General features: G+C 53.5%; 1 protein-coding gene across 1 annotated transcript; it reads right to left on the reverse strand.

The window, feature by feature from the left end:
• Nucleotides 1–27,600, reverse strand: PLPPR4 (phospholipid phosphatase related 4). The gene is made up of 7 exons (XM_080649001.1): nt 27,284–27,600; nt 16,186–16,371; nt 10,236–10,365; nt 7,574–7,769; nt 5,954–6,011; nt 4,273–4,446; nt 1–1,487 (listed from the first exon to the last, which is right to left on the reverse strand). The coding sequence occupies exons 1-7, from the start codon at nt 27,359–27,361 to the stop codon at nt 135–137; spliced, it is 2,175 nt and encodes a 724-aa protein (XP_080505127.1). The 5' UTR covers nt 27,362–27,600; the 3' UTR covers nt 1–134.

The following is a 27,600-nucleotide window of genomic DNA, read 5'->3' on the forward strand; positions in this document are numbered from 1 at the left end:
ACTGATGCTGGAGGAGCCGGTCTGGTGCGGGCCCCCCCTGCTCCCCCAACCCCATGTGCTGGGACAGAGCGCCAGGAGGATCCACGCTGGTCCGTCCTGGGGGTGGGGTCGCCCGCCCGACGGCACGGCCCCCCTCAGTCCTTGTAGGCACGCGTGGGGGAGGTGCCCTTGTAGAAGATGTTCCTGGTGTGCTCGGGGCTGCTGCTCCTCTCGGGGATGAGGATGATGTTGCCTTTCCTGCGGAGCGTGGAGTCGCGCGAGGACGAGACGGACAGCGTCTCGGAGCCGCCCTCGCTGCCGTCCACGGGGGTGACGCGGATGGTGGTGACGGCGTGATGGTGGTGCTCGCCAACGCCCTCGATGTTGCCCCGCTTGCGGTCCCCGGACCCGAAGCTGTCCCGCAGCGACTCGCAGCTCTCCGAGTCCCGGTTGAGGTCGTTGAGCTCGTACGTCTGGCGGAGGCTGCCCTTGTCGGGGGCCTTCCACTTCCAGGAGCCGCTGCCCTCGCCCTCGGTGGACGCGGGGATCTGGATGACCGGCCGGCTGTTCTCGGGGTGCGCCTCCACCCGGACGATGCCTCCTCCTCCTCCGCCGCCGCCGCCGCCGCCCGGCTCGTGGTCCGCCAGGGCCTTGTAGCGGATGGAGCCGGTGCAGGTGAGCGCGCTGCCGTCGGCGCCCGGCGGGCCGCCCTGCAGGACGCCCTGCTGCTTGGACATGGCGATGACCTGCATGATGCGCGGCTGGCCGCCGCCCCGGCCGCAGGCCACCGTCTTCTCGGCCGCCTTCAGCCACTTGGCGCGCGCCGAGCTGCCCTTGGGGGAGGCGCCCAGGGCCTCGGGGGCCTCCTCGGGAATGTGCACCAGCGGGGAGGAGCCGGGCCGGGGCTGGATGGACACGCGGGGCCCCCCCGGCACGCTGTTGCACACGGGCCCCGGGCCCGGCTGGATCTTGAGGTACTGGGTGCCGGGCCCGTGGTGGTCGCCGTTCACCCCGACGCGCACGGGCTCCGAGCTGGAGCGCATCTGGATGGCGCGGGGTGGCGACTGGCCCGGCTCGGGCTCCGTGACCTGCAGGGACAGCTTGCGGCTCTCGTTCTTGCTCTTCCACTGGCTGAGCAGCTGCTTGGAGCGCGCCGAGTCCATGGAGGCGTGGATGCTGGCGTGGCGGCGCACCGGGTCCTCCCCCGACGGCGTGCTGGCGCGCGGCAGCGTGTTGCTGAAGGTCACCATGTTCTCCTTGCCCAGCGGGCTGCGCGGCGTGATGATCTCCACGTCGGCGTTGGCGCGCTTGAGGCCGGACAGCGCGCTGGCGTCGCGGGGCGTGCGGGCCAGGATGCCCTCGGTGTGCGCGATGCCGTCGCAGCCCGCCCCGGCCTTGGCCGCCAGCACGCGGCTGGCGTCGGGGTGCAGGTCGGCCAGCGACCGCAGGGCCTCCCGGTGCTGCAGGCTCTCCTCGCTGGGCAGGAAGTTCCCCACGGCGTACAGGCCCTGCGGGGAGGGCGAGTGCGGGGGGCGTGAATGCGGGGAGGGGTGAATGCGGGGAGGGGTGAATGCGGGGAGGGCGAGTGCGGGGGGCGTGAGTGCGGGGAGGGGTGAATGCGGGGCGGGGCGGGGGGGGGGTGAATGCGGGGAGGGGGTGTGAATGCGGGGGTGGGGAAGGGGTAAATGCGGGGAGGGGGTGGATGCGGGGAGGGGTGAATGCGGGGGAGGGCGAGTGCGGGAGGCGTGAATGCGGGGCGGGGGGGGGTGAATGCGGGGGCGGGGGGAATGCAGGGCGGGGAAATGCAAGGGGGGTTAAATGCGGGGAGGGGCGTGAATCCGGGGAGGGGTGAATGCGGGGAGGGGGGGTGAATGCGGGGAGGGGGTGAATGCGGGGAGGGGGGGTGGATGCGGGGAGGGGTGAATGCGGGGAGGGGGTGAATGCGGGGAGGGGGGGGTGAATGCGGGGAGGGGGTGAATGCGGCAGGACAGGGGGTCACTGGGAGCTCCTCCCAGGGGACCCCTGACCACATCAGGAGGTGCGCGCTCTCTACACCTCCCACTAACACACTTGGAGAAACAAGGAAGACCAGTTACTGGGGTAATGAATAGTGAGCGAGCTGTATCGCAAGCCACAGTCTGTTCAGAAATGTGGATCCCTTGATTTTTAAAAATTTTGGAGGGGGTTAATCCTCACCCGAGGATGTTTTTCCATTGATTTTGAGAGAGTGGGAGGGAGAGGGAGAGAGACACAGAGAGAAACATGGATTGCCTCCCCAACCAAGGCTGGGGATTCCCCGGCAGCTAGGGGCGTGCCCTTGGCCGGCATTGACCCCAGGACCCTTGGTCCCCAGGCTGATGCTCTATCCACTGAGCCAAACTGGCTAGGGCTGGAGCCCATTTTTTCAAAACTGAATTTATTGGGGTGACATTGGTTAATAAAGTTTATAACAGGTTTCAAGGCTACAATCCTAGAACACAGCCTCTGTATATTGTATTGTGAGTTCACCACCCCAAGTCACGTCTCCCTCCACCACCATTTATCTCCCTTTACCCTCTCCCACCACCCCCCACGCCCCGTTCCCCCTGGCAAGCACCTTGCTGCTGTCTGCCGATGAGGTTTTTCTTTTCAGTTACTTATTATTGTTGCTCCATCCGTTCACCTTTACACCCAGGCCCCCTACCCCCGTCCGCATTATTATTATTTTTTTTATTAGTTGGTTTTTCTCTCCCTTCTCCACCCCCGGGATGTTTTTGTAAATTTAATCCTCTGTGTGTTTTGAAAAGAAAAGTTGGACGACAGGTGGATGAACATTCTTCTGCTTCCCCAGCGATTCATTTTTTTCTGGGTTTCAGGATCTCTGGTTGAGGGGCACCTCCGGGGGCTTAAACGGTTCATGTTACCTCTCATTTCCTGTCACTCCGTCTGATGGAAAGCAGAAGAAGTTTGGAGAATTGGGAACAACACCTCACTCATGACAGACGTGTGTGTTGTTACAGTGGCCGGGAGCACAGCCCCGTGTGGCCCGGAGGGTTCTGGGAAGACAGGGCGGAAACTGTCCCCAGATTGGGGCGCCCACCACCTCTCCTGACTTAAACGTGGTCTTCGTTGGGGACATCGGAGTTGATGGGTTTAGTGCGCTTACCCTAAACGGGAGCCCCAGTTTTGTTTAATCTTGTCTGCACACTCGGGCTCTCCATTTCGTGTTTTCGATTTGGGGGTAAAACTTTGGGCAAGGCTGGAATCCCGATTCAGAATGTTTCCCCTTGTGCAAGCAGAGGGTCCAATCCCTGCGGGGCTTTTCGGATTTGAGGCGCTTCGTTTAGAGATGAGAGCAAGGGCGGACTCCCTGATTTCAGTAGGGGGTCGCCCCTGTGTCCTTTTCCAGCCAAACCGGAAGAATCCCACGATTTCACAAGTCATGGAGCCGCTTGGCAATTTACCATGGCGTTGCCTGGGCGCTGGTACATTTCCAGTTTCCGGGCATAGAGTACAAATAGGAATGGGAGAGGGTCACGCTTCTGTCTCTCCAACTACTTTGGCTCCTGGTTCAAACCTTCTGAATAGTATCTGTCTGCACTCTCACTGCCAGAGTTTCCGGGAGAAGCAGCCCCTACTTAATGCTCCATTAATAACTGTATTTAAATATAGGCAAATCCTCCACTAGACTGCAGGTAACCTCTGCCTGCAGCATTTTCATTAGTCTTTACGCTGTGAACTCCGTGAGGATGTACCTTATTTGTCACTCTTTGGGTGCTCAGGATAGGGCCTGCCACAGATCGAATATTGCATAAATGTAGAATGAATGAATGAATGAATGAATGAAATAGACAATCGCGGTTTCCTTATTCTGAGGACACTTCCCTTGAGGAAAGATCAGGCTTGAAAACAGATTTCTGTTAAACAATTCCATATTAGTTGGATCTGTTGGATCCAGGTGCCACATGTGTGTTGCTGGGCAGGTTATATGATCTTCCACTAACACTTCACTTTCACTATTCCCTCTCCCCATCTGTAAAATGATACTCATCCTTGGCTCGTGTGTGTGTGTGTGTGTGTGTGTGTAAAGATAACATACAATATGCTGTCTAAGATGGCAGTGTCTGGCCCATGGTGAGAGTTGAATAACGTATTCGACGGAAAGCGGACTATGGGCTTAGAACAGCGATGCAGCCAGGCTATTGGTCGTGAACAGAGACTATACGTTAAGTAAATCTTTACAGTGGAACATGGCCTGTGCGGGCTTTCCCTGTTAAACGGTGGCTTATCCCATAACGCTAGCAAGCCATTTACCAGGTACAGAGCAATCCCTCCTCCGATCAAGAAGCCACAGTAGACGTCGACGGGGTGGTTCTTGTACTGCGTTATCCGCGTCAGCCCGCAGATGATGCCGCAGATGATGAACGTGAAGACCAAGAGGGGTTTCAGGAGCTTCGAGGAGTCCGTTAACGTGGCGTTGAAGTACATCTTACCCATGAAAGAAAGAGGTTGAGGAGGGGAGGAAGGTCATTTTACTATGACATTATCTCTCTATATAAAAGCCCAGCGACCAGAAGGGCAGAACGACCAGGACGACTGGTTGCTATGACAAGCACTGTGGCAGCCGACCATCCTGATCCAGGCCCCAATCAACCCCTCCTCCCCACCCCCACAGCCAGCCTGGCCCCCAAAACCCCGATCAAGGGTGGGGCCAGCCGGCCAACCACCTGCAGCCCCTCCCCCCCACCAACCCAGCCCGATGGGCCCCCATTGGGGTGGGCAGGTCGGACCCCACCTTTGCACGAATTCGTGCACCAGGCCTCTAGTCATCAAATAAAAAGGTAAACTCCCAAGTCTAACCAAAGCACTTGACACCGATGCTCCTGTCCCACTCCCCCGGCTCTCTCTACGTTCTCTCCCCGAGAGGAAGGACATGCAGGACAGAACTCATTACGAAATTAACATCATTGAATTACACGGAAGTCTGAAAACGATGGAAGCAGTACAGTTAGCCACATACGTGTTTAGCCTCAAGGGTAACTATAGTAATAAAAGTGTAATATGCAAATCAACCAAATGGCCAAACAGCAGAACGACCATCCAGGTGACCATGCTATGACACGCACTGGCTCCAGGCCAGTCAAGGCGGTGCGATGCGATTGGTTGGGGGGCCTCGCCATTGCCCCACGATTGCCCCGCAGAGGGATGCCCAGGCCACCAGCTGGCAGGCTGTGGCGCGTGGGCGGGGCTTCCCTCTGAGAGGCGATCCATCACGGGGCTCCCAGACCATGAGAAGGCGCAGGCTGGGCTGAGAGACCCCCTTCCCCAAGTGCACAAATTTCGTGCACCAGGCCTCTAGTCCTATATAATGAAAGGCTAATATGCAAATTGTCCCCTTGACCGGGAGCTCAACCAGGGGGCAGGGCCGGCTGGCCAACCACCCACGGCCCTTCCCCCCAGCTGGCCCCGCCCCCAATTGACCCCTCCTGTGCACAAATTCTTGCACTGGGCCTCTAGTTTGTCATAATTCCAGTTCATCTGTCTCATGTAAGATCTAATGAACTGTTGTATTAATCAGCAATGATGACAATTCATGGTACAGCACTTATCCAATCAACCCTGACTTAGAGCTCACAGTTACAGGAACAAAGCAACTCAAACTCTGCGTGCGTGCACGTGTGGACGTTAACAGTTGCTTTCAGTTTTAGAATTTACAGGCTCCACGCAGTCCACAGTCCCCTCTCACGAAGCCCACTGTCCCGCTACAGGGAAGCCAGGCTCAATGCAGAACACGGCTGCGCGAAACCATCATTTTCCTCCAACACTGCCTCTAGCAGCACCCGATTTCTGCTCTCGGTGCCGGGTGTTGAAGGACTCCCGCGCTGAAGCTGGCTGTTCTGTGGTTACACGGCGGCCTGATGGACTTGGGAGGAGAAAGACTCATTGCTGGCTTCCTCCTGGGACACACACCCACGAGAAGCACCCCGTTACTCACCGACACGTACACAGCGGCAAAGGCAGCGAGGGTCGCGTGCTGGGACGGGAACGATTTTCTGCCGAAGGAAGACAGCCAAGTTACGCCTCTGTTTCAGACACACCGCCCACGGCCAGCTCAAGGCACCGCATGGGCAAATGTTCAGCTCACATGCCACAAGGCAAATAGCAATGCCTTTCATTTGTCTTGTTTTCTGGGGACATAGGTGAGTGATGAGCGGCTCTGCTGACCACCACTGGCACTGAGGCCAGGTGCTGGCCGTGGCGGGGTCACTTCCCTGCGTGACTGCCATGACAGTGGGAAGTAGAAACGGACGGGAAGACATTCTAATTGTTGTTTGGTGTTAGGGTTGTGTCAGTGTAAAGTGAAAGTTCATAAAACCTAGGACTTTAAAGCTTCTCATTTTTTTCCTAAGCTCCTGCATATATGGTTTCATGTCCATAACGTTTTCAGACAAAATTGTTTTTCTCATAGCCCTGGGTCTACGTGTGTGTTTTTACAGTCCATAAAGCGTAAGGAAGATCTCATCTTAACAGAACATTTCTCTATGTATCCCCCTTTAAAATAAGTGTTATCTCCAGAGCCACGGAGCTTCTGGTTTGGTTAAATAATTCAAGAAGCAGGGAGCCAGAGGCACTCAGGATAATGGGAGAAACACTGGAAAAGAAACAAAAGAAGAACAGGGATTTCTTTTCATGAAGAAATAAAATTCAGTTATAATCGTGTCCTCCTCATAGTCTGGTTCCCAATGAAAAGGGTTATCATTCGATGCAGACAAGATCACGTAAGAGGACTGAGAAAGAACAGAGGCCACAGGCCACAAATGTGGGTTCAAAGGTGTTGAATGGACCACGAGAACCCGAATGAGTGCAATCCCATACCATCAGGCTCCGACCATCTGCGGATGTACTTTGAAGCTGGTTTGCGACTCTGAAATCGATCTTTGGGAAGTCCCTGAGTGACACAAACAATTCCTATCACCGTCATTTATGGCCCCTCATCCTTCTGTGACTTACTTCTCTTGAACTTCGAAAATACCTCTTGCCATTCAAGTTTCTCTTTACTTTATTGATTGAAAAAATGTTAATGCATTGGTAGGATCTTGAGTTTTTCTGCCTCCTATTTTTTTGAAGTGCAAGGTCAGAAGCTGTACAGATCTTCCTGGTTTATTCCCGCAGTCCCAGACGTTACCCCTTTGAAAACTCTACCGAAAGGCAGATTCCCGTGGTTGTTTCATAAAACATACAATGGATGAGCAAATATCACGGGCATTTAGTCTTCCACCTACATCCGTACGGGATACATACCGACTGTAAGCCACGGCAAACCCTAAATAGCCTAAAACAACCCAATCGCGGCCACCTAAAAGCATCATGAGCAGAGGGTGGATCACAGAACCCAGTCCGGTTTGGCGACAGGAAGGTGAGTGGCAAAGGGTGAGCCTGCCATGCGGACACAGAGAGGAAGACGGGGAATGGGCCACCGCTGGGCTTCCAGGGGGCAGCGACTACAGAGGTCACTGAATGGGAAAGCGAAGGCAAGTCAAAACCACGGTGGCCGCAAACCGCCTGCCTGGGGGTCCCCCGGCGGCTGAGGAGCATGCGAACCCCGAGCTCCTACCTGCCGCTGTTGATGACGGTGAGGTCCGAGCCCGAGCAGATGTCTTCCACGATGTAGGAGTTTTCTTTGCAGGAGACGTTCAGGGACGTGTAGTTGGGCTTGCACACCGTCAGGAAGTAGGGCGCCTGGTACCCCGTGGACAGCTGAATGATGTCTGTGATGAGGGCGGTGGAGCACAGTCCGAACACGTGGACACCTGTGCGCGGAAGGGCAGACCTGTCACCAGGTTGGCACCCAGCGCAATGCGGGTCACCATCGACCTTCACATCTGTGGCGACCGCTTTCTCTATGTCGAGGAGATAACCTAGAACATCCTCAGCTTCTAACCAGATGCCTAAGGTCCATAGAATGGCAACAAGTATCTTCAAAGTAGTCATCTGAGGTATTGTTGTCAGGTTGGTTAAGTAAGGCCAATTCCCAATAATATTCACCATGGGACCCCTGTCACCAGAGGACCCTGAACATGTCAAGGTGACGGGTTGGGTTAAATATCGGGAATGAAGGAGAATTAAAAACAATTTGAAGTTGCTTCCCATGCTTGACCTGCCAGGGCCCCCCCCCCCTCCCCCTCCCACAGCCCCGAGCTCTAGCCACAGCCGCCAAACCCTCCAGAAGCGGCCCTCCCTCCCTGCGAGCGGTGGGCGCACTGGGGTGCTAACCCAGGCAGAGGCGGCCGGTGGGCCCCGCCGTGCAGACGGGGTTCTGTCCCGGGCCCAGGGTGTGGAAGTCTTCTTGCTTGGAGTTCAGAGATGATGTGCTTGTGGCTCCTGGGCCAGGTCTCTGTTTCTTCCGTCGCCTAGAGCCAGCCTCAGACAGACCCCCACCCCTGCCCACTCGCACCCTGACCACCGCTCCTGCTCAGTCCTTCCTGGCCTTCCCCTCGGGAGTCCGGCTCTGCTCACAGGACCTGATCTGAGCTCGCTGCTTCCTCTACACGTCTGGACCCTCCATCCGCTCTCCCCTGCCAGCCTGGATTCCCACCCCTGATGGGAGGGGCACGTGGCGGTTCGTCGGTGCATCCCCCAGACCGGGAGCTGGCCTGCACGCCACCCTGTCTGACACGTTCCGTCTCTGCTTTTGGTCACCTAACAACCCCTCTAGCCGGTCCCCCTCCACTCGCTCACCAGGGATTCTGGACACAGGACCTTTGTTCCCACAGTCCAGTTCCTGGCAGCAGGCGAGGTCTTAGAGGGCGTATGGGAAAGGGGGGAACCCGACCCTTTTCCCTTGGAGAGTGAGAATCTCCAGACCCACGGGGGCCGGGCTTGCTGATGGGGACACGGCTCTCTAGAGCGAGATGGGCCGTCCACACAGTCAGAAGGGTTCTGAGGGTCCCGGGCCGCTTCCCCGGGCATCGTGCTGCATTAGGGAGCATGTTCTCGGGTCAGCTCTGCGCCCTGGAGTCTCACTTCCTTGCCTCAGTTCATGACGCTGCCACAGGACCTATCCTTGTCTCCCCGTCTCCCTGGGCCTTGCTTAGTGAGCAGGGTCTAGGCCAGGGGTGGGCAAACTTTTTGACTGGAGGGCCACAATGGGTTCTTAAACTGGACCGGAGGGCCGGAACAAAAGCATGGATGGAGTGTGTGTGTGAACTAATATAAATTCAAAGTAAAGGAGCGGAGGGGAGAGCAAGAGAACCCTCCGCTCTTTCGGCTCCGCGGGCCAGATAGAACAGCCAAACGGGCCGGATCCGGCCCGCGGGCCGTAGTTTGCCCACGGCTGGTCTAGGCCATGATCCAGACCGGACTTCCCCTTCGGTGCGGAGGCAGTTGTGTTTAATTACCGACGAGGTGCTGATGCACCCCCTGTTCCTTTGCGGTGACAGGTTGCCGGTACAATAACTTTCTACTGACTTCCTGGGAATGAATGTACAGCATTCATGTTGGCGTGATGAGCTGTGGCTTCACTTCTCAACCCACTTACAAATAAAAAAAAGACCTGTGACTCAAAGAACATGAAGCTGTTTCCATGCCAACCAGGAGAGACGGAGGTTCCGATGCTGGTTTGATTCAGAGGCTGGCTAGCCAGGCTGGTGGGTTTTCTGTGGGTCTCAGAGAACAGAGGAGGGGGACTCAGAGGGGGTGACCAAGGAGGAATAGCGACGACGCAGCGCTGCAGGGTGACATCTCATGTGCAGTACTTTCTGGACAAAGACATCGCAGGACCATTGACATGGAATCACTGATGTGACCAAAGTCACTGCAGAGGCGCCATTCATTCCTACTGGCCTGCTGACACGTATTCTCACTTTAAAAATGAACACAGCCCAGCCAGCGTGGCGCAGTGGCTGCACATCAATCTATGAAACAGGAGGTCACGGTTCGATTCCTGGTCAGGGCACATGCCTGGGTTGCAGGCTTGATCCCCAGTAGGGGGCGTGCAGGAGGCAGCTGAGCAATGATTCTCTCTCACCACTGATGGCTCTCTCTCTCTCTCTCTCTCTCTCTCTCTCCCTCTCTGAAATCAATAAAAGCATATTTTTAAAAATGAACACAGATCCAACAGAACCATTTCAAAGTAAATGCATGCTTCCCAGAACTCAGACAAAAACATGCTGAAATGCACATGCCAAATTACAGCCTTAAAGACCTAATATCTGTAATTACACAGAACGCTTCCCTTTGAAACAACCGTTTCCTCTCTTTGTGGCTCCCACACTCACCGACGAACCGGACGGCTCTCCTGAGGAAGGAGTTGAAGTTGCAGCCCCCCGCGTTGATGTTGGGCTCCAGGCCCACGCCGCTCCTCCTCTTGGACAGGCAGCAGTAGAGAATGCCTTCCCCCACCATGATCTGCAAGGACAAGAGGGTCCGGCGTGGGCTCCTTGGGCTCCCACGAGCGGTTCGCCATCGCTTAGCACACGCAAGGCAGAGATGCCTTTTCTTAGCAGCGATGAGACCGGTTGCTCCCCCGCAGCCAGGCCCCCAGAGAGGGCATCGGCTGACTTTCTGAGCTCCTACCGCGGGTCCAGGGCGTGGTGGCACCTGGAGTTTCCATGGGGCAGCACCCAGATCTGGCCCGTTGCTCACCCGCACCCAGTGACTCCTAACCGATGAACCCCCCGGGGACCAGGGATTCTGTCCTAATTCTTGAAATCTTGGCACTTGGTTTCTAAGCCCAGGCAAACGAGATGCCCGAGGGGAGCGTGGACTAGGTACCCGGGAGAGGGTCAGGAGCACTCACCAGCAGATTATTGCAACGAAGCAGCTGGGTTTGTGCAGAAGGGTCCACCCGCAGAGAGCATGCGCGAGGGGAGGAGGGTGCTGGCAACGCAGAGGGTCCGGTGGGAGTTCCTGCCACCTGGGCGTGCCCTCCGCCCTGCCCACTGCGGAGCCGCTACCCACAGGTGCCCACTGAGCTCTGGGAGTTCAGCTGCCTCAGTTGAGGAGCTCAGTTTTTATTTCATGTCATTGTATTTAATGATTTAAAATGTAAGGCAATCTAGATTTTTTTTTATTTTCTAAGGTTTTACGTATGTCTCCTTCCCGCCCCCCCGCATTGGCCCCCTGGCCCCTCCCACCCCTGAGGGCAAGCCCCCATTGCCCCAGTGTGTGTGTCCATTGGTTATGCTCATATGCATGCATACAAGTCCTTTGGTTGATCTCTAACCCCTCCCCCTCTGCCATTTGTCTCTGGATCTATTTTTGTTCATCAGTTTATGATGATCAATATATCCCACATATGCGTGAGATCATGTGATGTTTGGCAATCTAGACTTAAAGGGAAATGGCCACAGGTGGCTCGGACTGTCCTATGGGAGGAGGCAGACGCCGGGAGACTCGGGAAGCAGTGATGTCAGGGGAAGCGCTCCAGGCCAACGGAAACGGAATTGTGGCTGATGGGGCCGAAGTCATTTCTGAGACGTTCTCCATTCCTACCGGGTGGAGTGTCCTGGGTATAAGCCAGTTAGAAACGCGTTGCCATTGGACAGACGAGCACGCTGCCTGTCAGAAAGGCTGTCTGAGAAGGGGCCTGCCCTTGCCGTAGGAGTCCAAGACACTGGATGTCAGTGAGGGGAGTCACTATGGTGAGACCCCAGTTGAATGAGGCCCCTTGTATGTGGCTCCTCAGCACCTGCCCTTCCCTCTAGCACAGCCGGTTAAAGTGCACGTCCGTCATGCACTTGGTGATCTCTCCTGAACCCTGACCCTCTGAGGGGAGACCCGTTTCTCTTTTGCCTTTTATCCTCACGTCCAGCTCCGTACCTGGCACTGTGGGACCTGCACCTGTCACCTTCACTGGGGGATTCTCGTTGGCTAGTTACCCTGGGAGTCTGGGCTGTTGGTCACTCTGTATAGGGAAGCAAGATCTGAAATTATGTGTTTTATTTATTTAAAAAAAAATCTAAAATATTTGGGGTTGCTGTGCCTAAGAGGTTGTTGGATTTGGGGTTACTGTGCCTAAGAGATTGTTGGATTGGGGGTTACTGTGCCTAAGAGGTTGTTGGATTGGGGGTTACTGTGCCTAAGAGATTGTTGGATTGGGGGTTACTGTGCCTAAGAGGTTGTTGGATTTGGGGTTACTGTGCCTAAGAGATTGTTGGATTTGGGGTTACTGTGCCTAAGAGATTATTGAATTGAGGGTTACTGTGCCTAAGAGATTGTTGGATTTGGGGTTACTGTGCCTAAGAGGTTGTTGAATTTGGGGTTACTGTGCCTAAGAGATTGTTGGATTTGGGGTTACTGTGCCTAAGAGGTTGTTGAATTTGGGGTTACTGTGCCTAAGAGATTGTTGGATTTGGGGTTACTGTGCCTAAGAGGTTGTTGAATTGAGGGTTACTGTGCCTAAGAGATTATTGAATTTGGGGTTACTGTGCCTAAGAGATTGTTGGATTTGGGGTTACTGTGCCTAAGAGATTATTGAATTGAGGGTTACTGTGCCTAAGAGATTGTTGGATTTGGGGTTACCGTGCCTAAGAGGTAGCTGGATTGGGGGTTACTGTGCCTAAGAGATTGTTGGATTGGGGGTTACTGTGCTAAGAGGTTGTTGGATTTGGGGTTACTGTGCTAAGAGATTGTTATGAAATTAGGACTGACTTCTGTAAACATGCAGAACTGAGAGAAGTAGGGTTACATGAGATCCGGCCAATCCCTTCAGTGTAAGTGGTCATGTCACTTTAAGGATTATGACCATGATTAGGGCTGAAATAGATTTTTCCTGGGAAATGTCCCAGTTCCAGTTCTGAACATATATTTTATGAACTATTTAAAATGACAGGCTTTTAAAAACTCGTGATAGGGACCCCATGGCCTTCTGCTTCAAATGTTCGCTCTGCTCTATTTAATTCTGTAGGTTCTAGGTATTTTATACAAATCTGCATTTGTATAAAATCAATTTTCTTAATGAAAGTCTCCCAATAACCACATATGTGTGAAAGTCATGTGGCACACATGCTAGGCTTTTAAGATCAATCATAGAGAAATAATCAAAAGGATTTTTTTTCCCAAATCATTGAACGTTGAGTGTATTATACGTCTTGAAAAATATCATCCTACATGTTATCTCTTTAAGGTAGGCATGGAGACACAGAAGGTCTGTATTCTGCCTGGCGCCCCACGCGCATGGAATGGCATAATGGTTGTCTCAAATTGATCATCGCAAGGAAATCACCCACTCATTCCCGAAATGCATTGTCGTAGGGCTGAAAGAGATTGAGTCATTTTCACTTCTTCAGTAACAGTTCTGCGGATCATTTTGTTTCTTTCCTTTTAATTGCATCTGTAATGATGATGCACTTCTTATTAGTGAATGCGAGGTTACATAAGAACTTGTTGGTACAGCGCCATTCGGAAATGGTGTCTTACCACACAACCCAACAGCCGTTATCTCAAACGACCTTGAGGTTTCAGGAGTTTTCTATTAGAGCTGCTTAATATGCTGAAACGCATATGTCAACACCATGCTCTCCGGCTATTTGGCTTGCTTATAGATAGAGTGGTGTGTTGTTGTTTTTAACCTTTAAAAAAATTATTTTATTTTACTTTTTTAGAGAGAATGGAAGGGAGGGGGAGAGACAGACAGAGAGAAACATCGATGTGAGAGAGACACATTGATTGGTTGCCTCCAGCAAACACCCTAACCAGGGATGGAGCCTACAACCCAGGCATGTGCCCTTGACTGGAATCAAACCCGGGACCCTTCAGTCCGCAGGCTGATGCTCTATCCACTGAGCAACACCGGCCAGGGCATTTGTCCGTATTTTGACATCACCCAACGGTCCCTCCCTCTAAGAACATCAATGTTTTCCTCACACTTCCATTCAACCTTGGTCTCTATGTCACTGCATGGATTTTCAAAATGATCTAATCTGGTTTGAAGATGGGATTCTCCTCGGGGGAGGGGAGGTGCTTGCTGATGTATTCCTAGAAGCGCCCGCCTGTGTCCATGGCCATTTCTCAGGGCTCTAGAAGGAACACTCTGACCCAGAATCCCCCGGGAAGCACCCTCCAATGGCATATGAAGAACTTCTTATGGGAAATGAGGGAGTCGGAGAAGCAGAAACACAGCGGTGAGGCCAAGGTCCCTGTCCCCAGTACATGTAAGTGCCAGCAAGGGGAGGGGTGTGAGAGGAATGGCGTTGGGTAGGGGGTGGTGATACGGTTAGACTGGCTTTCCTAGCTGGGTAAGAAATCATACCGGGGGAGAAAGACACGGATATAGGAAAGCGAATGGCTCAGCTGGTTAGGATCAGCACAGCCTTCGGAGCAGGCTCGTGGACATGGGAACAGCATTTTGTTGCCAACAAACCCATCGACAAGTCTGTCCATCGCGCCCCAAGTGGGAGAAGTGCTTCCTAGGGCAATCGCGTTAAAGCGTGTATTCGCTTTGCTCTTAGAAAAGGAGCGGGCGGAGTGGGTTTGTCCTGAGTCCTTAAGAAACGGCAGGAAGAGAATGTCGTTCGGAGCATCAGCATCGCGCTTTAAACGTGTTCGTTCGTCCGAGCCTCAGCTGCTTGCAAATGCATCACTCAGGGTTCCCGGGCGCCCGAGTCCCTGGCGCTCAAGCAGCTCACTGATCTTCAAAGTATTTGGAGATCTTCTAAGCGCGATGAAGCTCTTGGGAAAATTAAGTTCTAATTTTATCTGCGGAGAGCATTTGGTGTGCTTTACGTGCAGTGCAAATAGCATGTTCTGATGATTAATACGGGGGGATTTTTAGAACACACGTTCACAGCCAATGCAAGCGTAGACTTTAGAAGGTCAATGGCGAGACTCTCCTAAAACGGCTGACGTGCGGAACCAGGGTCGGCCGTGAGGAAAGGGGTGCGAACCCCGCTCACAGACGGCGTTTTAGCTAGCAGCCCCTCCCCCTGACGTTCCTGAGCCTGAGGAACGCAGTCAGAGTTCCTCCTGTCAGACAGAAACGGGATGACCCTTGAAACATGTTCGTTGTCCTTTAGGCAGGATCCAGGGGGCACAGGAGGTGGGGGGAAGGGTTGGCCAGTCTTATTTATGAATGCGTTTATCCAAAAGCATGCTACGGCCCTGGCAGGGTGGCTCACGTGGTTGGAGCATTGTTCCAACAGGTTGCAGGTTCGATCCCTGGTCAGGGTGCATACAGGAGATGGATGTTTCTTTCTCACATCCTTACCCCTCGTTCGTTCTCTCTCTCTCTCTCTCTCTCTCTCTCTCTCTCTCTCTCTCTCTCTCTCTCTCTCTTCCCCTCGCCCCCCCGCCTCTCTCTTTCTCAAATCAATAAACATATACTCGGGGGAGGATTAAAAAACAAGAGTGTTATTCACAACGTGTCTGTTAGCAACCTAGAAAGAACTCTGTTTTTAATCCAGTTCCAGCCGGGGAGGGCATTTCTTTATGATACCTCTTTTTTTTTTTAAATATATTTTATTGCTTTTTTACAGAGAGGAAGGGAGAGGGATAGAGAGCTAGAAACATCGATGAGAGAGAAACATCGATCAGCTGCCTCCTGCACACCCCCCACTGGGGATGCGCCCACAACCACGGTACATGCCCTTGACCGGAATCGAACCTGGGACCTTTCAGTCCGCAGGCCGACGCTCTATCCACTGAGCCAAACCGGTTAGGGCGATACCTCTTTTTTAATGCAAGTGCCTGTTCTGCATCTGAAGTGTCTTCTGTGTGTGAATGTCACGTGAGTCATGCCCTCTTTATGGCTGGTGGCCCCCAGTGCTCAGAGTCAGTGCACAGTACCCACCAAGGAAAAGGGAATGCTAAGAGATAGCAGCGTGCGCCTTGAGGAGAGAGTCTAATCGGCTGGCTGCATAGTCACCTGCTTGCCCTGCACTGTCCACACTTGGGTGCCCATAAGCACGTGGGAAACGCGTGAATGAGCGTGCGGACCAGAAGCGTCGGGCCAGCCACTCAAGGGCTACGCAGTTACAGACCTTTTCTTCAGAATGATTTAGAAACCGATGTGTGCAATCACATCACCCCGTTTAGGTATGCACGCCAGTGGTCTGAAACTGGATGTAATTCCCTCTGAGATGTCGTCGAGGCATCTCAGAGACACCGTCTTCCGGGCCTGGAGCGAGACTTCACTTTTTGTTTGCTTTGAACCCAGGGGCTACCCCAGCGTGGGCCTCCTTACGTAGTGTTCTGGGACTGACGACCCCAGTCTGGGGGGGCAATGCTCACCGTGATTGCAGGCCCCGCGAAAGCCAGGCTCAGCAGCATGAGGAGCGGGATGGCCTCCTGGGTGGGCTCAATGTACGGCATGCTGAGGCTGCGGTCATAGCAGCTGAACCCCGAGTGCACGGGCTTGAACACGTCCGTGAGCTCCAGGAAGTACAGGCTGACCACCGACGAGGCCAGGATCGGCAGCTGAGGAGGAAGGACATAGGTCGGGTTATGCTGGCCCGCAGGTCACACACAGAACTTGGCGCCTTGAAGTAGGAAACAAGTGTGTCCTCTCCCTCCCCCCGCCCCCCACCACCAGTCTTGCCAGCTTTGGAGTTCACGTCATTCATGAGCACTATTGCCTCTGCCTTCAGAGCCCGCCTCCGGGTCATCCACCGGGGTCAGCCGGTTGCGAGGAGCCCACGTGGTCACTCACCCGGGCTCTCGGGTCACCTCCTAACTGGCCTTCCACTTTCACTCTTACCCTCCCCACCCGACCCAGCCATTTCCTACCCATCACCCCACGGGGTCTTCTGAAAAGATCTGAGGACAGATCACTTCCTGTCTTAACCCCTCCAGTGGTTCCTATTACGGTCCAGATGGCACCCCGGGGGATGTGAGTGTCTGCAGGGCCGGCTCTTGCTTGCTTCTCACATCTTCTTGTACCATGTTTGTGCCACCCTCCAGCCCCTGCCCACTGCGGTCCAATTGGTCTTTGCCATTTTTTAAAAAAAAATTTGAGATCTACTTGGCATGCAACATTATATTAGTGTCAGGTGTACAACATAATGATTTGCTATCTGTATCTACTGCAAAAGGATCACCACCACACTTAGCCAACATCCATCATGACACAAAGTCACGAATCATTTTGTCCCTGGAATGAGAACTTTCCAGATCTAGTCTCTTAAACATATAATTCAGTGAGATTAGTTATAGTCTTCATGCTGTTCATTATATCCTCAGGGCTTATTTATCTTACAGCGGGACATTTGTAACTCACGACCCCCTTCTCCCATTTTGCCCAACCCCACCCCTCTCCACTGGCACCCACCCACCTGTTCTGTATTGAGTTTGGTTTGTTGTGGTTTGAGATTCCGCATATACGTAATGCTGGTTCCACACGCCGTATTTGTCTTTCTCAGCCTGCCTTCGCATAATGCCCTCTAGGTCCACACTGTTGCAGATGGCCAGATTTCCTTCTTTCTCGTGGGTTAATAACATAGTGTATGTATGTGCCACGTTCTCTTCATTATTTTATCAGTGGACACGGGGTTGTGTCCCCGTCTTGGCTACTGTAAAGGGTGCTGCAATGAGGGTGGTGGGGTGTATGTCTTTTCCGATTAGCATTTCAGTTTCCTCTGGATATACACCTAGAAGTGGGATCATATGGTAATGCTATTTTCAATTCTTTGAGAACCCTCCATACGTTTCCCACAGTGGCTGCACCAATTTACAGTCCCGCCAATAGCAACTAAGGCAGGGGTCCTCAAACTACGGCCCACGGGCCACATGCGGCCCGCCGAGGACATGTATCCGGCCCACCGGGTGCCGCTGCCTGTCCTGCTTAGCAGCCGACTCGTCCCGGGCCCGCAGTGCACATAGGAATTTGTTCATAGTTTTTTTTTAAACTATAGTCCGGCCCTCCAACGGTCTGAGGGACAGTGAACTGGCCCCCTGTTTAAAAAGTTTGAGGACCCCTGACCTAAGGGTTCCCTGTTCTCCATGTCCTCACCGACACGTCTCTCTTCTCTTTTCGATCATAGCAAGTCTTACAGTGCGAGGTGATATCTCATTATGGTTTTGATTAGCCTTTCCCTGCTGATTAGTGATGTTGAGCACCTTCCTATATATGTGTTGGGTATTTGTATGTCTTCTTTGGGAAAAAGATGTCTCCTTAGATCCTCCATCCATTTTCTAATCGGATTTTTTTAAAGGTATTGAGTTCTATGAGCTCATTTATCTTTTGGATATGAAGCTCTTATCAGCTTGGCGAACGTGGCCTCCCAGCTGGCAGGCAGCCTTCTCTTCTCGTTGATGGCTTCCTTGGCTCTGCGGAGCTTTCTTTTTGATGTCGTCCCACGGTCTTCCCCTTTCCCTGTAATTCCCACTTCCCTTCTACCGCAGGCCCTTCGTATTGGCTGTATCTTCTCTGCTGGCTCTTTGTAAGACTGGCTTCCTCTCGTCACGTAGCGGTAACTTTCTAAAACAGCCCTTGACCCACCTTCCCTCTCTACCCTTTTCATCTTGCTCGCTTTTCTTCGGGGCACTTACCATGAGCTGAAATGACCTTTCCATGTAACACTTCACATACTTGTTTTTCTCTGCTCTCCCTCTGCCCCGGAAACCCCTGCTCCGTGGAGCGAGAGTCGGCCAGTGTTTATCGCTGAGTCCCCAGGGCACAGTTTCTCCTGGCACGTGGCAGGCATGCAGAGATTCATTTAATAACTTAATGAAGCCACAAACACTTGTTGACAAGTGACTGAGTAAATATTAATTTATGACAAGAACTAGACCAGAGTCACCAGGTTGAGCCAATGCAAATACAGGTCATGGAGCGAGACTGGACTTTAAGATGAGCAGAGAATAATGTTTACCGTATGTCCCATGTGACATGTGGGAGCCAGGTACAGTAAACATTATGCATTGTTTACCAGGAATTTTAATGTCCCGGGATGTTCTCCAGCTTATCTGCTAACCCTAAACTAGACATGAGTTATTTTCTAGACTTCGCAGTGTGGATTCAATTATCCAATCAACCTACAGACGCTCAGTACTCCGTGCTGCCAATCATAAGGTGGCAAACAAGACAGGGGCGTGGCCATCAGGGATCGGAAGCTCAGGGAGAGACCTGCTCCGAGCCAAAGAGGAAATACCCTGAATACGCTGTCCCGTGCTGGGCCTTTCAGCGCCGGAAAATGCAGACGTGTATGCCACCGAAAGCTGTTTAGTTTAGCCCTGGCCGGTTTGGCTCAGTGGATGGAGCATCGGCCTGCGGACCAAAGAGTCCTGGGTTCGATTATGATCAAGGGCACATACCTCCGTCATAGCCACCTTCCTGGCCCAGACCCTGGTCAGAGCTCGTGCAGGGGGCAACCAATCAATGTGTTTCTCTCACATGGATGTTTCTCTCTCTCCCACTCTCTCTAAAAATCAATGGAAACATATCCTCGGGTGAGGATTAACAAAAATAAACACACAAAACAGGAACACTGTTTCATTTAAGGCCTAGTTACTGGCGGAGGATATAATATGTACTTAACAGAGCAGGTTTTCACATAAAGACCTTATTGCCCACCATCATTTCTGGTTTGTGGTTTAAAGATAACCAAGTGGACGAGACAGCATGATGCATTCTCTTCCCTAGAGGTTCTCGTGTGAAGAGGTGGGAGTTGGGCTCTGGTCCCTCGGGAGAGCCGGGGGTCCTGTGGTTTTTCAAGGCGCCGGGGAGGCTGTGTTAGCATCTCCTCTCACCCCCCTGCCCCGCCCCGGTGACCCACGAAAGGTTTTCCTGCATCTCAGTTTCCTGATCTGTGACTCGGTACATGGCTAGCGCCCAGCATCGCAGGCAGCCGAAAGGGGGGAATAAAGGGGTGCCAGTCATACTCCACACCAGCTCGGAGGAAGACGAGTGTATGCATGTGAGTCTCATTATTGTCGTCGTTGCTGTTAAAACGGTCAATGATACCTCGTCCCCTTTCTCAGAATGCCTTCCCAGGCGAGTCTCTGAGTGATTTCCTCCCTCTTGAGTCCCCGGCACTCCCTTTAAGGAAATTACTGGGCGCTGGTCTTTTATCAGCCACACCTGGGGAAGGTTCGCTGCAGTCTTTGCTCCGCTTCCCAACTAAAACTCTCCTGAAGGCTCGGGCCTAATGGCGTCATTTCTGTATTCCCACCATTACTGTACATCAGCGAGCCTTCAGACACATATGCATGTATACATACAAGAAAGTGACATCTGAGCGAAATGATTTCCTTCCGACAAGCCTCTGCTTGAAACTGCCAGTTCCCCAGATACACCATTTCCCCACCCATGTGTTAATCTTTCTATTTGTTTCCAAACTAGGAATCACATTTTTCTTCCTTTTTGATGTCGGTTTCTCTGACTTGTTTTTAAAAGTCTCTTCTACTCCGTCTTTGATATCCATTTGTTCCTAAGAGTGATTCGAACAAAATATTTGTACCGCCTGGGGAAAAATGATTTGATCCATTGCGTTCCCGTACTGTATCTTATACTGGACAGTGTAATGAATTAAATTACAATGTTTACTTCCAACATAGCTATCTTCAAAGACCTCTTTCATCTTTGAAATGCTCAACAGCAGAACTTCCGGAATTTCGCAGATGGTATGTGCAAAATTTGGCATAGATGGGCACGTAATAAAATCACGCTGGCATCTTTCGACTGCACTTAAAATGAGATTTAAAAAGGCATTTGAAGAGGTTTATGTAATCCTGCATTGGGAATGTCATCCTCCACTTGTGCTGTCGTCAAGAAAAGAAGGATGAGCCACACTATTAACACAGAGGAGGAAAATTACCTGCACACTGGAAACCAGTTTCAGAAAGAAACGATTGACTCTTATAATTACCATCTGCTAAGGACTTGTGAGCAATAATAACAGAGCACTTTGTAAAGAGAACATTAGAACAGTCTTCGAGAACAGGGCAGATAAAAGAAATGCATTCCAAACGATTACATTTGCTAGATAATACTGATTTTTTTTACACCCATTTTATTATTATTATTTTATAATTTAGGGTGACGGTATGGTCCATTTTATTTTATCATTCTTTCTTTAATCTTTACCTGAGGGTATGGTTTTACTGATTTGAGAGAGAGTGAGAGAAACATAGGGTATCCCCCCCCAAAAAAATGTATACACACTTTAACAATTGATAACTCGCTTAATCTTCACTCCATTTCAGGTTTAACTGATTTGAAATATTGAGTGAAGCCAGTCTAAGCTTTGAACAAAGAAAACTTATCCTAAAGTGCAAGCTGACTTTTTTCTTTGTGTGGGGGTACCTAAAAGGTAAAGTTCACCGTACAAAGCCGGCCACAGCTGCGGAATGGAGGCGCACAGATACCGAACAAATGATTCTTGATGTTTGAGATGCCATTGCTTCCGTTATCAGCGGAGCCTGGACCAGAGAGTCATCCTCTGGAAAGAGGTATTCACCAAAAAAAAAAAGTTCATTTCTGTAGATTCTTTTACATGTTGAAAACGAGCTGTATGTTAATAAACACCGACTTTAGAATCATTCAAAGTGGGTATACATTTTTGGGGACACCCTGTATTTCCTGGTTCCCACACCCAAATGAGACCCTGGTTTATCTTTTCTTCAAAATGCATTGATTTACACCTAAACGGTCTAATGTCAGTCTTAGAAGAACGTGCAGCAAGTAGGAAGGCAATTAGCCTCCTATGTCAATTAGCAGAAATGAGTGTCTAATTACTGACAGGAAAAACACCTCAACATTAATTGGGTCCCAATGAGCATTTCTGCCGTTGGCTCCCATGTCCCAACACTCACGTCACCACGAGAAAATCACCCCGTTCTGCAGTTACAGGAAGGACATGTCCCAGCTAATGTATTCTAGAAGAAGCCATAGAAAGCTGGGACTCGTCGTCAGAAACTTCAGCGCCAATCCATTCCTTTCTTGTGGCCAGCATGGGGAAGGAGCCCCACTCGTATTTCAGGCAAGTCCTGGGACCCCCCGAGTCTCGGTTAGCAGAGGCAATAGCTACTTCTGGGCTGTATTTGAGGACCAAGCGAGAGAATATATGTGAGCACATCACATTAAACTGCCACGGGAAATTTGGAGTTATTTTACTACTAATGATTATTTACTATAATGTGAATTATAATCTATCCCTCCCAATGTTACCTCTTTCCTCTCCTGTCTATCAGAGACCTCCTGTCAAGGGAAGTGGTTGTGAAATTCTAGGTGGGCCAATCTTCCGAGGTTAGCTAGACCCATGCTTTTCAAAGAGCCCAGCCATTGGGAAAAGTAGGAGATCCCCTCAGAGCTGCTTTAACGTGTTGTTGAATGCCATGTGGTGTCATGAAGCACGTGTGCTGGGTGTCTGGGTCAAGCTTCACACAGCTAGCCCAATTGGTTCACATGTCGCGTTAGAATGACCTGTATTCTGAGCGTGGTGATCCCGGGGGGGAGCTTTCTAATAGAAGGGATTCTAGAAATACTCATGGTTCAGCACAGCCCTGATCCGATATCAACCGTGTGTCCCCAGGTAACTCGTTAACCTTTTCAAGCCCTTACCTGCGCATTCGTGGTGAGAAAAAGGATCAAACGCGGTGTTCTTGGGGCACCTGATTTCAGTAGATTTCACTCTGGACTGGGGCCCTGCCTCATTTTTTTTTATTTTTTTAAGAGAGGTTGCTTGAGACATAGCCTGGGCTGCATACATGTACTGAGCGCAAATATGCCATGATAACAGGAACAATTGTGCCTCAGATACTTTTTTCGTTGTTGTTTTGTTTTAAAAAATATTTTTATTGATTTCAGAGAGGAAGGGAGATGGAGAGAGAGACAGAAGCATCAATGATGAGAGAGAATCATGGATCGGCTGCCTCCTGCACACCTGCCCCCTCCCGTCCCCGAGCCCCGGAGATCCAGCCCCCAACCCAGACATGTGCCCTGACCTGAAATCGAACCGTGACCTCCTGGGTCATAGGTCAATGCTCGACCACTGGGCTGGGCTTCTTTTTATTTATTTATTTTTTTATTCCTATAGTCACCGTTATCATTAACCTCAGTCTGAGGTTGGTAAAAGCCAGCATTCGTTTCTCCCTGTTTGAGAGAAGCAGGACTGAGCCCATTCTGAGCGGCGCGGCCGTGGAGACACGGTGGTACACGGTGGTGCCTAGGAGTAGTGTCCCACGCCCCAACGGCAGGGTTGCGGTTCACTATCTGTCTTGGTATTTGTGAAAATGCCGTCATTTAGTCTCCCTAAAACTTGGGAATCCCTGGTTCCCCTTCCTTTCCACCGGAGACCTTGGGGCCCTGTGCCTCCGGGAGAGGAGAGCTGGGCCCGCTCAGCCTCGCCGGCGTCTGCAGGAGCCTCAGCAGGCTCTCCCCCAGGCACCTGGAGAAGGGAGACGTCTCCCGCGGCCCTTTGGGGGGTGCAGTGCGGACCTCTGAGGGTTCCGCGCTTCCTGCCGCTGCCGAAGTTTACTGAAAGGGAATAAGCCAGCCACACCCCCAGCAGGGAGACCAAACGACTTACCTGCCCGCTCGGCAGGTGGCATGCGAGCTAGAACAGACGTTCTGAGGACTGAGGTGCGTCCTCACGGGGCCTCTGTGGACCCCTCCCCCTGGGGAGGAAACAGTGGCATGAAGCCTTCGTGAAGACCCCAAGTCAAGACCTGGGGTCCGGGTTGGACGACACGGGGCACCTTTGCTCCCACAAAGGCTTTCTGAGCTTCTGGCCACAGAGAAGCAGAGTGGCCGCCCCTGGACACTGTCTAGTCCCGGGCCCCATGGTGACCACCTGCGCCAACACCACCCCGAACGCACCCACTGCCAAGGGCAACGTCCAGTTAGTGAAGACCTGCCGTGTGACCTCAGGTCCGCGGTGTGGGACGCGGTCGGAACCTGCGATGCCTCTGGCACCGTTATTGCAGGCCCACTGGGGAGAGGGGTGGTGTCCTCGCTCCCTCTGAGTCTGTGCGGGCCTGGACGTGGAAAGAGGTGTGGGTGTGAGTGTGTGTGTGTGAGTGAGTGTGCGTGTGAGTGTGCGTGAGTGAGTGTGTGTGTGCGTGTGTGAGTGTGTGTGAGTGTGTGTGAGTGTGTGTGTGAGTGTGTGAGTGTGTGTGTGAGTGTGTGTGTGTGAGTGTGTGTGAGTGTGCGTGTGAGTGTGTGAGTGTGCGTGTGAGTGTGTGTGTGAGTGTGTGTGTGTGAGTGTGTGTGTATGAGTGTGCGTGTGCGTGTGTGTGAGTGTGTGTGTGAGTGTGTGTGTGCGTGTGAGTGTGTGAGTGTGAGTGTGTGTGTGTGAGTGTGTGTGTGTGTGTGTGTGTGTGTGAGTGTGAGTGCGCGCACAAAAGAAGGCATTTCGACCCATCTGCACCCATGTCCCTACGAACACACCTTGGCCTGCAGGCCACACTCTGCCTCCACGAAGCGAACATTCGATGAGGGATAGAATGCCTGCATCCGCATGAAGCACAGCGTCTCCGGGACAAGAGCCTCTGCCCGGTGCTTACTGAGAAGCCCTCTTTTGGGCCTCCAGGGCCATTTGCCTGTCTGTTCACACACAGAACGGACGGATGGGAGCGCCTGTCTCTGCACGGAATGAGCAACGCGACCGGAGGCAGAGTCCGAGCGGAGTTGATGCGCAGGAAGGAAGCACATTCAGGCACATGCACAGCCCCCCCCAGGGAGCATGGGGAGCGGGAGGTGGAGGGGAGCACGGGGGGGGGGGGGGGCCTCCCCCGGTTCCAGGTGCGCAGCCAGCAGCGGCGCCGTCCTAAGCGGTGCACCGCCCGGGAGCGTGGGAACCTCAGGGCAGCAGACACCCTGCCCCGCGGCTCCGTTCTCCCCGCGGCTCCGTTCTCCCCGCAGCTCCGTTCTCCCCGCGGCTCCGTTCTCCCCGCGGCTCCGTTCTCCCCTCGGCTCCGTTCTCCCCGCGGCTCCGTTCTCCCCGCGGAGGCCCCCGATGCGCTCGGTGTGCGAGTTCCTGCCACACCCTGACCTCCCTGAGCAGTGCCAACGCAATCGCCAAAGCTGCTCCTGAGTGAGTCAGGGAGCCGCCGTGCCCCCCGCCAAGCCCTCAGAGGGGGGCGGGCCTGTCTCCGCTCTCTAGGGGTCTCTGGCCGTCAGTCCTGCACGGAAGTTTCAGGGAGCCCATTCGCAAGCCAGGTCTGTGGCTGTTCCCCCCACCCCGAGACACGGCGTCCTGAATGCTCACTCACATGCCAGGAATGCTCTTCAGGGAGCCGTGCCCTGCGGGGGGTCCTCAGAGGGCAACCCCTGGGTCAGGGCGCACGCGTGGTGCGGGGTCCGACTCTCGGAGGGGAGCTGCATCGGGCGCTGTTCCTGCCTGAGACGCCTGGTGAGGCGTGTTCACCATGAATGTTCTAGATACGAAGGGGCCCGCCCTCCCGGTCAAGGTGCCTCCGAAGTGCACGCCTGGGCTCTGCAAGGGCACAGCGCTCACCCCGGCTGCGGCCCCGGGGGAGGAGGGGAGGGGACATTTTCCTGGAAGCCCGTGGCTCCGAGGCTCTCATCCGCCTGCAGCAGCTCTGGCTGACCTCCCTGTGCTCTGTTCGCGGGATGGGCCCCCGCAATCAACCCCTCTCCCCCAGACACAGGGAGTCCATCCAGACGTGAATGAAAGCGCTTTCCCACCAAACAGTGGGTCAGCCACGTGGCCAACGGCCGCGCAGGGTTTAACTCGGAAGCAGGTACCCATCCTTCTACTCTGTTGCCCTTTTATAAAGAATGTTTTATTCATTTCAGAGAGAGGAAAGGAGAGGGAGAGAGAGAGAAACATCCATGATGAGAGCGGATCATGGACCGGCTGCCTCCTGCACGCCCCCCACTGGGGATTGAACCGGCAACCCGGGCCTGGGCCCTGGACTGGGAATGGAACCGTGGCCTCCTGGTTCCTAGGTCGACGCTCCACCACTGAGCCACACAGTCAGGGGCCCTCTACTCTGTTCATCAGGGCGTCTGCTGCTGCCCACATTTCTTTAGGGAATTCTTTATTATCTTTCGGTAAAATCGCCTAAAACATGGCCTCAAAACCCCTCATGGGAAGAGGAAGGGCAGCAGTGAGTTACTTTAAATAAACAGGACCATTTCTTTTCCCCCAGGGCTGGCGGATGCAGGAGTCAGCCTTCATTTCTCTGACACTTTATGCAAACCACTTCCATCTCTCCTCCAAGTGAATCCCGTTAAAACCATCGGTGACTCTTGAGACAACACTTGCAAATACACCGTTTTCCCGGAAGACAGCCTGGCCATGTCCCTCCCCCGCAGTGTCAGGGCAGGGGCTGCCCCCGCCACAGATAAGCCTCCCGGGCAACAAGCACAGGATCTGCCATCTGTCCTTGCAAGTGCTCAGCCTCCATATTTGGCCGAGCTGACGGCGGAGGGAGGGTATGTATAATTCAGCAACAGTCTTACCATTCGCCATGCAACGCAGGCTCTGATCACACAGAACACAGCCACGGCCCTCGCCACCTGCCTTCATTCACTCAACCCGTGCACCGCATCTCTCCCCTGCCCGCCATTTATTTCACCAGCCTCTTGCTGAGCGATGCCTCCCGGATGCAGGAAAGCCCTGCACCTGTCCATCTCCATGGCCCTCCCTCACGCCCCTTCCCCCAGGGCACTGCATTCCGGCGAGTTAGGCTCCTTAGGAATAAGCCGAAGGTTAACTGCTTGTCTAACCCTGCTCAGCACAGCTCAGGACAAATGCACTTGGACAAACCTCGTAAGGCCAGATGATGTCACTTCTTTCACACATGCGTGCATACAGGCATAGAGCCATCCATGTATGCGTGTGCGTGTGCATGTATAATTTTTTTGCTAACCATGGAAAAGGGCCAGTGGGTTGATGCCGAGAGTCGCAGGCACGGTTTTAGAAGCAGATGGGAGCACCATAGTGGTTATGCCAGGAGAAGGCTTTTATGGTTTGTTGGTGTTTTGGGTAATAAAGCAATCCATAGTCCTAGGGCTCTATGCACATCCCCGGCCCTCGCGCACCGGGACATGGCTGTGTGCGTTTGAATTCGTAATCAAAGCGCACAGCATTCTAGAGGCACACGCGCAGGTTGAAGACACAAACCCGGGAATACGGGCCTCATGGCCCCTGGGAGCCCCGAGGCTGTGCACACGGTCAGGGGGGCCCGGAACCAGCCCACGCGCACTCACACAGGTACCTCTTCCCTGCAGGCCACCCCGCGGCGCAGCGCCAGGAGATGGGGGGGGCAGGTAGTCCCAGGCACGCCCCGGGGAGCTCCCGGAAGGTGAGGGGGGAGGGGATTGGGCACTCCTGGCGGCGCGCACACTGGCACCCGGTCCAGGTCCCGAATCCCCGGAGCTGCCGGAAGGACCCGCCTGGTGCCAGGGCCCCGGCCGACCTACCTCGACAAAATAGAAGCAGGGCAGGAGGGTGACGCTGTCCTTGATCACTTTGCCCTTTGGCCTCTCCTTCGCCGACATCCCGCCGCCGGCCCGGGTCCGCGTCCGCCAGGGCGAGGTGCGCACCGCGCAGCAGAGGGGAGCTGCCTGCTCCAGCCGCCTGCGCGCTCGCTGATGTCACATTCCCGCGGCCCGCAGCGCCCCCGCCTGTCCCGCCTGTCCCCGCCTCTCGGCGCGCAGCCCGGCGGTCCAGGCCTCCCCGCTCAGGTCCCGCGCCCCGATTCCCCGCTGAGATGTCCAAACTGTTGCTGCAATGGCCT

Source organism: Plecotus auritus, assembly GCF_963455305.1.
Source record: "Plecotus auritus genome assembly, chromosome: 12".
Taxonomy (NCBI): domain Eukaryota; kingdom Metazoa; phylum Chordata; class Mammalia; order Chiroptera; family Vespertilionidae; genus Plecotus; species Plecotus auritus.

What these genes read in the sequence shown, in the direction of transcription:
- PLPPR4 (XM_080649001.1), bottom strand. Translation starts at nt 27,361, where the DNA reads ATGTCGGCGAAGGAGAGGCCAAAGGGCAAAGTGATCAAGGACAGCGTC. An exon ending in CCTGCTTCTATTTTGTCGAG is followed by an intron (nt 16,372 to 27,283) that starts GTAGGTCGGCCG and finishes CTTCCTCCTCAG; the next exon opens with CTGCCGATCCTGGCCTCGTC. An exon ending in TTGCCGCTGTGTACGTGTCG is followed by an intron (nt 4,447 to 5,953) that starts GTGAGTAACGGG and finishes TTCATGGGTAAG; the next exon opens with ATGTACTTCAACGCCACGTT.